Source organism: Eretmochelys imbricata, chromosome 4 (genome assembly GCF_965152235.1).
Source record: "Eretmochelys imbricata isolate rEreImb1 chromosome 4, rEreImb1.hap1, whole genome shotgun sequence".
Taxonomy (NCBI): Eukaryota; Metazoa; Chordata; order Testudines; family Cheloniidae; genus Eretmochelys; species Eretmochelys imbricata.
The window spans coordinates 14,156,595-14,172,191 of NC_135575.1; the positions used below are offsets into that span (position 1 = coordinate 14,156,595).

Here is a 15,597-nt window from a genome sequence, read left to right on the forward strand (position 1 = left end):
CAAGGCTGACCCGAGTGGCTGCCATGTTATTCCCCCGTGATACCGTCTCTTGGAAACAGAGAAGAGAGCAATTAGGTTTAGATATCCTGGCCATTGAGAACACAATCCCCTTAGGTGCTGGTGTTGTGCTCTTTAGAGTATTGCTTAGCACCAGCAGGGTAAGGCTATACTCCAGACTAATTATTCTTTTGTACTAGAATTAACTTTTAACCCTGGTGATGATTACTTCTGGGAGGGAGGAGAGCTTCGTTTCTGCTCTGCTACATCACTTGCATCCTGATCTTGGATATGGAATTTAGGTGTTCACAGTTCGGTTTGCAGGTAAGGCTGCTTTAGTGAATAGTAGATGACGAGAGCTTGGCATTTCATGCATACTTAACACAAGTTAACTGCTGGTGAGCTCGGATGGTTAGAGCCAGGTAGGACCTTCCTAAAACTCTAAGCTTGTTAAATATTAAGAATTACACCAAAAATAGAGAGGGGGGAGGGGGAGAAAAGCGCTAAAAACTTGAGCTGACCAAATAATTCACACTGAATAGCATTCAACATGTTTGTGGAGTCTCCACCCCCCGCTACCCCTGTTGGCATGTTGTCCTGCAGCAGGTTGTCAAATTTTTGAATGTTTCTATCTGAAATTCTTCCCGAATCTCTGCAAAGAATAATTCATGGTCTGTGCAGGTTGTTGTCTGCGTTCATTGTGTTCTGAGCTATGATGGTTCTTTAAATCCCGTGATGGTATTTCTAGTCCCTGATTGGGTGACTCATTTCACCAATGAGTGCACCCTGGGACTCTCATAACCTAAGGTACAATTTGAAATAGGTATTGAGTAATAAATACTCAAATAATACCTTTTTCCAGGAGTACTTGCAATAGTGAGGTTCAGGCATTTGAACATTCATGGAAACAAAAATGTTCAGACATATCCTACAGAAATTGTTGATTATTTCTCTGCCTTTGTCTCCCTATCCCACATCCTCCCTTTCCATCACTCATGCCCTTTGCTCCTTTGTTCTTCCTCTGTTAACTTCTGTTCCTCTAGCTTCTTCCCCTTGCCCTGCAGTGTGGTAGCACTTTTGTGCTGGTGGGACCTCCTCTGAAATGTCTCTGGTAATGGCTTCTACTCCTGAAGAGCATGGGCAGATTAGGGGTTCAGGGGCAGATTAGGGTTTCAGTACCAGTTGACTGAACTCTTGGAGGAACTCTGCAGGTGTCCAAAACGGGGACTAGTTGAGAGAGGCCATTTTCGTGGATCGCACCCGTCCTACAGCGAATTATTAAAGCGTGGAGGGTTAATTCCAGACACTCGGAAGAGTCCCTGAAGCGGTGTAGTTTTGAAGAGGTTCTGGGGTCCATTGGAATGCAGCATTCATGCATGGTGGTTAGTGACACTTGCTGTGGGCATGGACGTATGGATGGTACGGCAGAGGAGTGGAGAAGCGTGTGGTGTCCGTCTTGCCCTGACCAAGTCCGGCTTCCGTTCTGTAGCGGAAGGTGGCTGTTCTTTGGCATGGGTAGAAACACAGATGGATTCATGCTGTTAGGCAGAGGATTTATGCAGCAACTCGCTTGGCTGTTGAGACGAGACTCCTTATATTTGGTAAGTATTATGGACATTGACCAGCAGGAACATTAGAAGACTTTTATACAATAGTGACTGTGCCTTTCCTTATGGCATAGGTGCTTTTTGAGATCAGTCCGTGTAACCTTAACCAGGCTAAACCTGTGACCTCCTCAGGCTGAATAGCTTCCTGTCAGGAAACGTAGGAGCAGTTATAGAGGCCAGAATTGAAGCTGGCTCTACTAGAACTGCTGTCACCCGGGAGCTTACAGCACTTAAGAGCTCTGCCCAGGGAAGAGCTGCTCGACTGTGGAGCTTGGCAGGTTGTGCTGGGCAAGCTGGGAACCTCCCAAGGCAGGTAGCCAAGGTTATTTTCCTCTTCCTCCTTTCTGCTAAATGCCGGGGAAATTAAATGCAAAATCTCTCTACCACAGAACAAAGGCTGCTTTATCAGGCCTTCAAGAGTCAGGAAATCCCACTCATAATGTGGGGTCCATAAAGCCAGGTTGTGCCTATGTGATAATGTCTGCTCCTGGTTTTTACAAGTCACCTTTAGAATATTAACACGGCGAGTGTTGTCTGTGGGAGAAGTAGGATGTTCAGTGCAGCCGTTGCTGTGATTGGAGCAACTTGGACAGCTGGGATTTCCTGACTTGAGGGTCATGATTGTTAATGCCCTGTCACAACTGAACACTTACTTTTTCTTTTTTTGCATGTAATTTTTATTATTCTCTTTGTGCTGGGTGGTGTTACGGGACCTTACCCTCCTGGTCAAGAGGAGCCATGCCACAGCCAAGGGGAACATCTGTTCATGTGTGTGATGGCTCCTTGGCTCACACAGCAATATGGCTTTGAGTAGGAATACATCCCTGTGCCTCCCTCTCCGTTACCCTAATGGGTGTATAGAGCTTTGTTCGCATCCGGGCCAGAAATGCTCACTTACCCTACCCACCACCCCAGGGTATGTGCCCAGGTTCCAGTGACAGCCATGTCCAGGGACCCTGCTGTTACCTGGTTAGTAGGGTTAAGCATGTTAAATCAGTTCTAGGGTTAACTGCACCCCCTCCAGTATACCCCTGTGGGTCTCAAGTCTCCAGCCATCTATGGATGGGGATCGTCATGCTGTCTGGAGTGCTTCACAAGTGTGTGTGCCAACTACAGGGCAAACACACCAACCTGGTGGTATGTTCTATACCTAGATTTCACCAACTCAGTAACAAATGTGAACTCCTGGATCCCTGTGACAGTCTTACCATGGAGTCACGGACCGTCCCTGTGGGCTCTCCAGTCACCCGGGCAAAAGCTGGACTTCGTGATAAATGGTCACTTACACCAAAAATCACAAAATATTCAGGTTTCTCCCAGTTCCAAGAGACCAGTCACTTACCCCAGGTCAATTTATACCTTAGATCAGTGCTACTCAAAGTGGTGGTCCGCGGATCGGTGCCGGTCTGCGAACCATCGGCTGCTGGTCTGCGCGCACATTGGGGGGAAAATATTGCCAGTCCCCCACATCAGATAGCTTGAGAAGCACTGCCTTAGATCTCACATCAAAGGCAATATTGGTAGCCAATCCTATGGTAAACTAGTGAATGATTTATTAATTAGGAAAAAGAGAAGAGTTATTTTTATGTTTAATGCAGGTACCATATATGCACAAAGGAGTTCGGTCTTTGGTTCCAAAAGGTGAAATGGAATGTCTTTTCAGGGCTAACCCAGGTTGACCCTGGGGATCTCTGCTTTTTGTTTCTTAGCTCCAGCCCTTGTAAGAGTCCAAACAGCAAAGAGATGAACAATCTTTGTCTACTATCTTTATTTCCCTCGTCCTACATTCCAACCAATGGGACGAGTCCTTCTGCACATTCTTCTCCTTGGGTGGATGGGGTAATCAAAAAAGCTTTCGTCCTACCCACTTAATTTTAATAGTCCTCCTGGATGGGCGGGGGAATTTACTCTTTCTGTCTGTAGTCACAAGTTCAGGGCAGGCATTTTGACAATTATAAAACACTTATATTGTACTTTGTAGCATGGAACATAGATGTTACAAGTAAGATTAATGCAGCAATTTACAAGCATTTTCTCAAGTATAAACACATCCTTACCAGTCTAACACCTGCCTTGAACGATGTGAACATATAGGTGGACTGGTTTCCAGCTATAAATTTGTCAGTGCTCAGCTGACACCTAGAGGCTTGGCAAGAGGAGGCACCTGCTTTACCAGCATGTCCAGGTTTCACATCCCTCTCCCTCCAGATGGTGCTTTTAGGGTTGCATCTCCCGGCCGTTCACTGTGCTTATCCCCTAGCAGGTCTGACCTCAGTCCAGCACATGCAATTCTGCTCTCTCCCAGGTGTGTGACAGCGTTACCAGCAACCTGCCAGCTTTTACAGAGCACAGCCTGTTTACGTAGGACAAAAACAACTAGAGAAAACGTCACACAACAGTAAACGGTCGACGCACCTGCTAAGCTTACCAGGTGTCACCCATCTTCCACTTGGAGAGACTGGCAAGTTCCAGTCCTTCCAACCCTTCTAACAGGGTTTTGCTCTCTCTGTTAGTCTTACATCAATTTGAGGATCAAATGAGGGTCCCTGAGTCAGTTCACACTGCTCCTTTATACCAATGGCCCATTCTTTTCTGTTGGGCCTCTTGAACCCAGTCTGAACCAGTATATGCAGTTCTGCCTAGGGGCAGTACTTCAGTGGAGCCGATTACCTGTCTGAAACCTTGTAGTAATTTTCCCCTGCTGATTTTAGTTCCTGGAGGAAACCGTAACCTTCTCCCAGGGAGCTAGAACACAATCCCTCGCTCACACAAATACATCTAAAATTTATCGCTGCGCAAGTCTCTGGGCATTCTCTGGGCCTGTAGAGCCTGGCACCTCTCACTGTGCTAGCCTTTTGAAGTTTTCACACTTCGAAGGTCTACCTCTGGCACAGTAGTATTTATTTGCATGACTGGAGTGCCTAGGAACCCTAGTTATGGATCGGAGCCCCACTGTGTTAGGTGCTGCACAAACACAGAACAAAAATGTGGTCCATTCCTTAAACTGTGTACCATAAGACAAGAGACAACAGGTGATTATGGACTGGGAATGACAAGAAAACGGGAATGACACGTCAGCTGCCTAGCTATTGCCAAGTTTTTTGTAGCCATCACAGCAAAGGAGTGTTTGAAGGAGGGATTGGAAGGAAGGACAATGAGGTAGCTCTGCAGATGTTTGTTAGGAACACCTCTCAAGCATAAGGGGCAGCTTGAGTGAATGCACTGAGGGATTTGTTTGAACAACTGGGCGATGGAGCCTGGCATCCTTGGAGAGCAGGGGTGGGAGTCGGCATTTTGATAGTATATGAGATGGTAAGTAGCGTGGGGCTAGACCGTCAAAGGCCAGCAGTTGTTTGACCCAATATTACAACAGGAAATATTACAACACTGTTTTCAGCCACACAGAGACCTAGCTGTGTCCCAGAAGTGCTCTTCAGATTCCCTCTTAGCCATCATAATTTTAGCTTATATTTTTTTTCTGCCTTAGCTGGATGTGTTTCTTTAGGGCTGTGATTCTTGCATGGCCATGTAAGTAGCCTCTATCCTAAGATTTTTAAACTTCCTTCTTCCCTTTTGACTTTGAGTTTTCAGACTAGCTCTTTGAATCATTTTCTAACATTTAGTGTCACTGTGGTACTTAGTTCGCAGGATTTCCCCCTGAAAGATCTGGAACTTAGTTATGTAGCTGTCACTGTAGCTTAACGGCTCAACTGTATTTACTTATTGAACCAAGTCCTGAGTTATTTAGGGCTCCATAGATAATAGCCTCTCCTTTTGCACGCTCGAGAACTAGCTGCTGTTACTAGTGTTGAGAAATAGCTTCAGGAAGCTTTGCCCTGGTATGACATTGGAGCGGTTTCTTTATGAGAAGTTGAAGTCACCCATTATAACAGTCTTTCCTGATCTGGAGGTCTACCAGAATACGTGTATTCCTATAACTTGGGATTTGCATCCATACACGTTCTACTACATGGTCCCGTGCAACCAAAATTTTCCCCTGCAGATTCTATGGACTCCTTTAGCTACGGTGCCACTCCCTCACCTCTAACCTAATCTGTCCCATCGCCAGGTTTTGTATCCCATTGACTCTTGCCATCTGACCGTGTTCCTATAATGCCTGCTGGATCAAGTCCCTCTTCAGTTGCCAAGTCTTCCAGCTTGCCGATTTTTTGCTTTTAATTTTCTTGCGGTGGTACGGCCGCTTATCCGATGGTGGTGGTGGTGGTTGACAGTGTGCTTATTTTTAATGAACTCCTTCATCTGACATCTTATAGCTCCTCTGGAATTTTACCTTTGGGGTTCGGGCCCGCGTTTTATCCACCTACGTGACCTACAGAACGGAAATGTTTTGTGAGGAGCGTGGCAGTGAAGTTGATCGCTCGTAGCGTAAACCTGGTTTTGTGTCCTCTTGAAAACTCACTCTTGTTTTTTGTAGATAATATCACGCAGTTGCGGCGGAGAGGGCACTTTTCTAAGTGCCCCGAGGAATACAGGCATTACTGTGTCAAAGGGCGATGTCGATATGTCATGTCGGAAGAGATACCAGCTTGCGTGTAAGTAAAACTTCCAAACCAAGGGGAAGGACATAAAATTGCACTAGCCGGGGCTTGATATGGTGAAAATATTTTAGCTATCCACACACTGACTCCTAACTAACTTGGTCCACGTAACCCTCCACTTGCTTTCTCAGCACTGGGGGTTGTTCCAAAGTGTCAGGAGCTTTTCGAAAGGGTGACGCAGACGCTCCTATTGAAACGTGAGAGCATGAAAGTTTTGAATCTGGTTCAAGGTTGGAACCTTTCCCAGGCTGGCTGAAAGTACGCAAGCAAAACCTTCTGTGTCAAATAGTATTTAGGTTTTCCAGTAACACAGAGACACACAGGTGACGATAGTGGGAAGGAGCCTTTTGTGAAACCTTTCCTTTCAGTGAAAATGTAAATAGAAAGCTTGACTAGTTGTCTTCCTAGGTACTTTGAATGCTAGTCAGGGATAAACAAATTTTTAAATAGAGATCAAAAATATTCATAAAGGGCCTGATCTTGCTCATATTGCAGTTAACGGCAAAGCTCTTGCTGTCTTCAGCAGCAGGGTCAGTTTCCTAAAGCAGCTTGGAGAAGGGCTAAAATTGCATGCTGCAGAAGCCCGAAGGGTTTGATCGTTCCCCTGCAATTCTAGCTAAGCTACTGTTAAATTCCAGTAAAATATTGTCCGTGTCCTGCTTCCAAGCAATTTTCCGGTAAAGCTGCCCTTCTGATCTTTGCCAGGAAGGGACACTGGATCAGCTTGTTCTGAATTGGATTGGTCAAAGATGTGTCCAGGATGTGATGGGTTGGACCACCCTCCCCCCCCCTGCTTTTAGGGTTGCCACATGATGTGCTGGGGTCCCACTAAGCCCTCCTGTCCCATCAGCTTGGGCTTCACTCATTCTGTGTTGCTGTGACCAGCTGTCAAGCCCCTTTTCAGCACACACACACAGGTAGGGACACCCAACTGTAGAATCACACAGAGTTTGCGATCAGCTCTCTCTGTGGGAGGACTCAGCTAGGGGAATGGCCAGCCATCACGTGCACACCTCCTTTGGAGTGTAAACCCAAAATATTATCTTGCGTTGTATAGAAGATCTGCACAGCGCAAGCTCATAAAAATTGCTCCCTCCCTCAATGTGGAGGGAGGTAGGCACAGCTTCCCCCCCCCACCCCAAGATATGAATTGCACAAACTGGGTTTTGAAATAAACAAAAAATAAGTTTATTATCTACCAAAAATAAATTTTAAGTAATTATAAGGGATAGCAAACAGAACAAAGCAGATCACTGAGCAAATAAAACAAAACACACAAACTAAGCTGAATACACTAAAGAAACCGGTTACAACTAGTAATTTCTCACCCTAAATGTTTTAGGCAGGTTGCAGAGTTTTTGCAGTTCAGAGTTCCAATTATGTCTCTTTATAGGCTAGACTCCTGTCTCAGCCTGGACTCAGCCCTTGCCTTTCCCCTGCTTAGTTCCTTTGTTTCTCCAGTTGTTTTTAGCAGTCTTCCTTCTTGGGCTGGGAAGCAATGGAGAGAAGAGCCATGATTGCCTTACTTCCCAGCCTTAAATAGGCTTTACATAAAGCGGGAATCCTTTGTTTCCAGTGGAAAAATACCAGCAGTGTCCAAGGTGGTACTCCGTACTAGGTGACATCACATGACCCTGCAGTGTCAAAGCAACATCTCAGGAAGGTGGGAGACTAGTATCTTCAAAGTCTTATTGTTCGTCTTAATGGCTCATCCAGGCTGATTGCCGACTGTCTGGTGGGCATTCCCCCAAATACCCACACAGTTGTAATTGTTACATAGTCAATATTCCTAACTTCAGATACAGAAATGATACATGTATACAAATTGGATAAACACATTCAGTAGATCATAACCTTTCCAGTGATACCTCACATGACCCATCTTGCATAAAACATATCTTAGTTATGCCATATTCCTATCATAACAATATTTCTATGAAGAATATGGGCGTGATGCAACACAGATATCTTGTGTGGCTTTTCTAACCACAGTTTTGTCCTTCATTCAGTGTTATCACACAGTGAAATATATTTCTCCATTTGCTGTAATTGCCTGGAGAGAATTGTCGAAGGTGAAGGTAGTTTCCAAGATGAACAAAAATATCTTAAAAACAGTTGGTGGGTTGTTTTTTTTTTTTTTGGTTGCATTTTAAGAATTGGACAGGAGAGAGGTGGAAATATTGGGCATTGCATATTTCAGAATGTGTCCTCATTTTATAGCCACTTCCTACATGGCCCATGATGCTCCAGTTTTCCTAGTTAGGTCTCCTGCACACGATTACTCTTCCTTGTTTGTTAAAGTCTTTCAGCGTACAATTCCATTCCACTGAGAGTGCCGAAAGGAGCAATAATTATATCCATGAGACGCTTGTGACTGACTGTATAATCTAAGCTTTCATCTTAACCAGAAATACAAGTAGCTTTCAAAATGGATGTCTTAGGTACTTATCTGGCCCCATCACCGTAGTATGAGCGCTTCACAATCTTTAGGTTTCAGAGTAACAATCTTTAGTGCACATATCTTCATGGCCCGCAGGCGTCTGTGTGGAGCAGGGAACTGAACCCGAGGTCTCCCAAGTCCTAGTGTATGGAAACTAATCGCTGTGCATTTGCCCTGGTGACTTTGGAAAGTAGGGGAAAGGTTTTCCACTGTCCAAACCAAGCCGCTCCTATTCAGGACTTCCTCACCAAGGCCCCAGCTCAGCAAGATAACACACGGTTAGCTTTAAGGATGTGACTAATTCCACTGACTTAGTAGGGTAACTTGTGCTTAAAGTGAGGGCATAAGTACCTGGCTGAAGTGGGGGCTAGAGATCCTGCTTGTCTCACTCTTACGTGTGCACACTGAGGCCTGGTCTACACTACAGAGCTAGGTCGACGCAAGGCAGCTTACATCGACCTAACTATGGACGTGTCTGTGCTTAAATTTTGCTCCCACCGATGTAACTGCCCAGCTACACTGACTTAACTCCACCTCCACGAGCGGTGTGGAGTCAAGGTCAATGTAGTTAGGTCGCTGCAGTGTCCGTGTAGATACTGCACTGTTTCTGGCGACTGTTAATGGCATTCAGGAGTCATACCACGCTGACAGTGCAATCGAGACAAGTGCTTCTGGTGAGGACGCGCACCGCCAACACAAGGAGCAAAGTGTAGGGGCAAAAGCGATGCAATTACTGCAGCGGTGGTATGCTGACGTCAGTGAATTTTGTAGTGTAGACCTGGCCTCGCACACCTGGTGGCAGGAAGTCATTGGCTGCCCCATGAAGACTTTGGGGGGTAAGGTTCTTCCCCCTTGCAATCCCTCCCCTGCAAGTGTTCCAAAAAGACAGCTTCAGAGGTACATGGCAAAGGTGGGATGCAAGGTTTGAACAACCTTTTACCCCCAGTTCGTGAATGTGGGGCCAAGATGTGTGTGAGCCTCGACTTTTGGCCTCTGAAACATTCGCACAGCCCCTCACCTGCTGAGCTATGCACGGGCACCAACTTCCCCTCTTTCCTGTGGCTGCTCGACCCCCTTCTGCCTCCCGGCCCTGCCCCCACTCCACCCCTTTCATGAGCTCCCCCCCATTTCAACCCCTTCCCCAAAGTCCCTACCCCAACTCCGTCCCCTCCCTGCCCCTATTCCAATTCCTTCCCCAAATCCCTGCCCCACCCCCGCCTCTTCCCCTGAGAGCACCACATTCCCACTCCTCCCCCTCTCTCCCGGAGCGTGCTAATGCTGCCAAACAGCTGTTTGGCAGCGGCTGGCTGAGAAGCACTGGGAGGTAGGCGGAGGAGCGTGCTCAGGAGGGAAGGAGTTGGTGTGGCGGGGGGTATGGGGAGCTTGACTGCCGGTGGGTGCAGAGCACCCACTAATTTTTCCCCGTGGGTGCTCCAGCCCTGGAGCACCCACGGAGTTGGCACCTGTGGAGTTATGGCTAAGTGGCTGGGCTTTGTACTGGAATGGCTATTAGAATGACGGCTGTGAGCTTCATGTCGGTGCCTCGGTGCTTGTGGTTTGGGGGAATAGTGAGCTTTAGATAACACTAATTACAATAATCCACACTAACCTTTTGTAAAACCTCCTCTGACGGTGCTTGGGTGACTGTGCATTTGTTCAGCGTTTGCCGTTTGCTCTGCCCTGTGCAGGGTGCAAAAATCTAGTCCCGCCCCTGGGACGATACAGTCAGAAGCGCCTGCAGTCGGTGTGTGTCTGACTTTTCACGCTGCTACTGTAGCACTCGCACCAGTACGACCCGTGGAAGAGGAAGTGTAGATGGGCCACAGGTGTTTATACTGCTAGGCTCATCTAACCCTCTTTGAACATACCTAGCCAACACAGGGATAAGGTGGGGCTCACTGGGAAAGGTAGAGGTGACTTAGTGTGGTGTATTGTGATTCCTGATCAGAAATGCCAATATCCGGCACCAGGACAAAAGGTGCAGCATTTCTAGCATGCTTGTGCTGCATGGGGTTTTTTCCCCCCGGACCGTTTTCAGTCAGGAAAGTGGGCTAGAGGTGGGAAGAAGACCCAGTGTAAGCCGCGGTGGTTTTTGTATTGCCCCAATGTAGCTACACCTTTTGCTGTGGCACTGGTTCAAACCCTGGCTGTCGATGTGCTGTGTGCAGGCCACTTCTTATACCCAGTGCTGCAGCTAGTCTAGTGCAATCCCCGCAGTGTAGACAGGCCCTTTCACAACAACCTCCCACTGATAGTTGCCTTCCTGAGATGAGTGGGAGGGCAGCTGTGTGTGGGGTGCACTGCTGTTGATGGAGGGACATTACAGTGGATTGATCCCCGCAATGCCTAAGGGAGGAAAGCAAAGAGATTCAGGATGAAGATTTTTGTCCTGAGTCCCTCTCCCTTTGTGTGCTGTGTGTGCTCTCTTCACTTCTGTACCTTACGTACTCTGGATTTCATTTGCCCCTCTGAACAGAAGGCATGGAATTGGCTTCACCAGACAGCCGGGGAGGTGTTTAAATTCAGTCCACTCTTCAATAGCACTTCATCAGGGAGACTGGGACTTGGCTTGTAGTGGCTGGGTCACAAGTCAGCTAATGAGGTTCCGTTTCTGCAGCAAAAAGATTGTAAAGGCCCAGGGTGATTTTTGGCAGCTGTGCTGTTTCACACGGGTGGAAAGTGACTCCACACGTCCCAAGCCGAGTGTAACTCAGCACCCCTGCGAATGCTGCAGTTAACCTTGAGAAATTTGAAAATACAGTGAAATCTGCCCAAGATAATGAACCGGTCTCTTTCCCAGAATACACGGGGTACCCTGCTGCTGTCATAGGAGGTTGTCTCTGGTCGGTATCGATTTGTGTTGGTGCGTTAGTGGTCTCCAGGCGGGTTTGCGCTCTCCCTGCCTGCTGTTGAGTGGTGCTGGCAGCAAGTGTCCTCAGTGGGGCACTCCTTGGAGAGCCAAAGCCCAAGACCCTTCAGGAAAAACCAAACCATCCATCTCTGATTACCGGCCCGTGTCCCTCACCCTGATGAGTTCCAGGGTCCAAGGGACACCCTATGCTCAGGGGTGGCGTATTAACACTGGGGGTGGTACCTGCTCCACCAGGCATATGTGAGCAAGCTTGAAGCTGAGAAAGGTTATGCTTGGCTTTAACCCATCCCTGACCACATCTGCAGCAGCCTGGTGGCAGGGTTCACGCAAAGGCTCCTCTGGGCCCCAGGTTTCGATACAATGGATAGTAACTTGGGGCCCGATCCTGCAAAGCCTTGCTCAAATAGGGCTGGAATTTCACAGCCCTTGCTCAAGGAGGCAGGACCCCTCTCTTGCTCGCTGCTCAGATTGTGACTCCAGGCGTGTGGCCCCTGCTCCGTCTGATACCCCCACCTGTGAGCCAGGTGGTGGAACCCTGGTTGCTGTAGGAAAGGAAGTGGCGTAACATAGTCATGCCCCAGAGCGAAGGGGAGGGACTGTCTGGGAGCCACACTTCATGCTGTGCTCTGTTCCTGGGGCAGCCCCTTGCACAGGGCAGCGATTGTGTCCGTGTGCGCGTTTGAAGGACCTGGCCTCTGATGCCCGTTCCTGTGACCATTGGGTGTTCTCGTTGCAGTGTCAAGTCTTCATATTGTCCCGCTTTCCCTCCCTCTTGCAGCTGCGAGAAAGGCTACACGGGCGCAAGATGCGAGCGAGTGGACATATTCTACTTGAGAGGAGATCAAGGTCAGATGGTAGTGATTTGCTTGATCGTCGCCATGGTGGCACTGATCGGCCTGGTAATATGCATATGCATGTGCAGTCAGTAAGTATGCTTGTGTGTTTTGCATTTCTTTGTTGTGCTCGTGCGTATGAACACTTGTGAGGTCTGCCCAACTCCTCCGCCACTTCTACAACAGGGGGGTTTTGGCCTGGAAAGGAAACTTCGGGCATTACTAGGAACCTTTTGAGGAATGCTTCAAGGGACGCGCTCGAGATGGTCCTCATCGTGGCTTTTCAATACAGTTATTTCTCATTGCTCCTAATAGCCCCAGGGTCCGTCTACACAGCAATAAAAGACCCGCGGCACAGAGTCGCAGAGCCCGGGCCAGCTGACCTGGCCTCCTGGGGCTTGGGTTGTGAGGCTAAAAATAGCAGTGCAGGTGTTTGGGCTAGATCCTGGGCTCTGAAATCCAGTGAGCGGGGCAGGTCTCAGAGTCCGGGCTCCAGCCCAAGCCTGAACATTTGCGCTGTTCTTTTTAGCTCCCCGCCCCCACCTCAAGCCCAAGCCAGCTGACACTGGCTCGGTCCCCTTTCAAGACCCAATCCTGAAGCACTGCAGTTGCTAGGAGCTTTGCCATTGATTTCAAGGGACGCAGGACCCAGCCTGACAGATGAAAATGGTAATTGGGTTCCTGCCAGCATTTGGATTTTTCTTCGGGGAGCCATGTGAGGCGTGGTGGTGTCCAGGGCCTCATTTTTCTGGGCTCTGTGCAGGTAAATAATAGGACCGGTCTTGCCCCAAAGATCTTACACATTTAGTTTTGAGGATGGAGGACTCCCTCTTACTCACCAAGAACCTCTGACTGATGGCAAATGCCTGCTGCCAAAGGAGTTGCCCGTATACAGGGCCTGCTAATACCTGGAACAAGCACTGAACAGAACAGAAGTTATCCATTGATTTGATATACAAGCAAGTGGCAACTGAGAAATGGGGCCCACAGATGCTTCCCAAGAGTGACCGATGAATTAACGGTGGAGGCAGTGGGTCTGAATACATGGGTTAGAACTCCAATCGAGCTCTTCCCTGGATTCTGTCTGTGGCTTTGGACAATTCACTTGACCTCTGGAAGGGCTGGTCTAGGCACTGTTTTGTACTGATTTAATTATAGCCGTTTCTGGGAAGGCCTGAGGCTTCAGTGCTTTGTTGAATTGGAGCCCCAGGGCCCTTTTCAACCTGCATTGAAGTCAGTGGGAGTCTGCAAGGATTTTTAATGGGGGTTGGAGGAGAGTTGACCTCATGTTTGTTTATCTGGAAATTGTGGCAACTAGTTAATGACCTCCTAGGTGTGCTGGGAGGATTGTTCATGGTTTATATAGGGCGTTGTAGCTGGGAAGCGCTCTATGGGTCTTAAAATATTTTAAAGTGGTGGTAGGGGGGAAACATTTCTGATTTGAGAGAGACAGTGAATTTCTGCGACTAACCAAGTTAGCTTAGGTTAATCACTGACTTTGCTTTGCAAGTCACTGTCGGAAGCGCCGCAGGAGGAGCAAGGAAGAAGAAATGGAAACATTGGAGAAAGATTTGCCTACCAAACAGGAGGATGTCCTAGAGACGGACATTGCATGAAGGTGAGTTAGCATGGGAGGAGGGGATGCAGAAAACTAAGCCCTGTCAATGTCAGGTTTAAACTCCACATGCAGCAACTGGGTTAGGAGTGACTCTGTAAAAACGGCCCTAGGGGCATCTCTCGGTTTGCTCTCCGGTGACTCTGTACCAGAGTTGCTCAGTCTAAAATTAAAAACTAGATACTTTTTAAGAGCCAGTCCTGCCAACCCAAGCTGGGCTGTGAAAATCCAGCGGTGTTCTTTCCAGCTCCTGCCCCGTCCCACATGGGGCTTCTGCAGGCCAGAGTCATCCCTTGGGTTCACCTCTACAGCTCCATTTGGGGGCTGGGGATGGACAGGAAGGGGGGAGGGCGGGGTTGGAACGCAGTGAAAGGTCTGCAGAGGGGTGAGTAGAACTCAGAAGGAACATAGTTCGAACAAGCCAGGTCTTCATGCTGCTGTTAATGCATCTCTCTCTCTCTCTCTCTCTTTTAACCTCTACAGGTTACTGAAGGCACCTGCGGGCAGGTTCCACACAGCACAATGTCTTGCTCTATGGGAGAGGGACACAGAAGGGCTATTGCCCAGATAATAAATGCAGATGAATAACAGGTGTTTTTACATTGTTTATTTGTAGCTATGTCTTGTGAAAACAAAGGGCACAAGCACCATTGAAAGTCTTCTCCTAAATCTTTTAGCCTTAATACGTTTTATCAAGTGTAGCTAATGTTTATCAGAATAACTGATAGGTTTTTCGTAGCAAATTAATGAGTTATGGTTCTGGCATATGTAAAGAGTATTTTGTGTCAGGGGTTCCCAATCCATGTTACTGTTTGATCACATGCCATTGCTTCCACAGAACTCTGCCTCATTCAATGCACAGGATGGACTGTGCACTAGGAGAGAAACATGGTTATGTAGTGAAGGAGGCTGTTGTCTGTCGGGCCCCTGCCTCGCTTGTTGCAGTTGAAAGGTGTGTAGTGGATGAGGCAGGAATTACAGGGAGAGAAGGAATGGGCTCCTGGTGAAGGCAGTTGGATGCTGCCCTGGAGAATTGGATTCTAGCCCTTCCTTTGCCACAGAATTCCTATGTGATGCTGGACGAGTCATTTACACCAAAATGCTCAGTTGGCCATGAATTGTGTTTCCTGTTTTCTGGGTGCCCTGTTGGAGATACCTGGGACCAGATTTGCAGAAGTGCTGAGCACTCAGATCTGCAGCTGAAATTAGTTGGAGTTGTGCTTTCAACATCTCCAATGCTGTATAATGCTAAGTTCTCTGGAAGATCACGTGGTAGGCCTCGCAAACTGAGCACCCAAAGTTAATGGATACTCGATAATGATCTTAATCTCTTTGCCTCGGATCCCCAGCTGTAAAACTGTAGTCCTCGCCCCGAAGCACGGAGGTACTAGAGCACGTCAATTTAACAGCTGTAAGAATTTTTTTAACTTGGGCAAAACAAAATTTTTCCTACTCTTGTCATCAGAAACAGCTGAACCATTTTAGCTGAAACTTTCCAAAATAGAAACACCCAGCATGGAAAGTCTCGGACCAAACAGTTAGTCTTACAAAGTTACAAGTAACTGAAAACAATCGTATAAGGGAAAGTATAGGTAGGCATGGCAGTATTAGACTTTTATTTTTGATTTTGACTGGTGGTAATGTTTATTTTTAAGAATATTTTTCCTATTTTTA

At 47.5% G+C, this 15,597-nt stretch overlaps 1 protein-coding gene across 1 annotated transcript in view; it reads left to right on the top strand.

The window, feature by feature from the left end:
* The window catches only part of BTC (betacellulin), a 29,413-nt gene extending 14,921 nt beyond the window's left edge, over positions 1 to 14,492 (top strand). Inside the window, exons 3-6 of the mRNA XM_077814335.1 lie at positions 6,040 to 6,157; positions 12,254 to 12,400; positions 13,819 to 13,926; positions 14,407 to 14,492. Coding sequence (XP_077670461.1) covers positions 6,040 to 6,157; positions 12,254 to 12,400; positions 13,819 to 13,924 — 371 coding nt within the window. The 3' untranslated portion in view covers positions 13,925 to 13,926; positions 14,407 to 14,492. The remainder of the gene's footprint in view (positions 1 to 6,039; positions 6,158 to 12,253; positions 12,401 to 13,818; positions 13,927 to 14,406) is intronic.
* Positions 14,493 to 15,597: the final 1,105 nt, after the last annotated feature.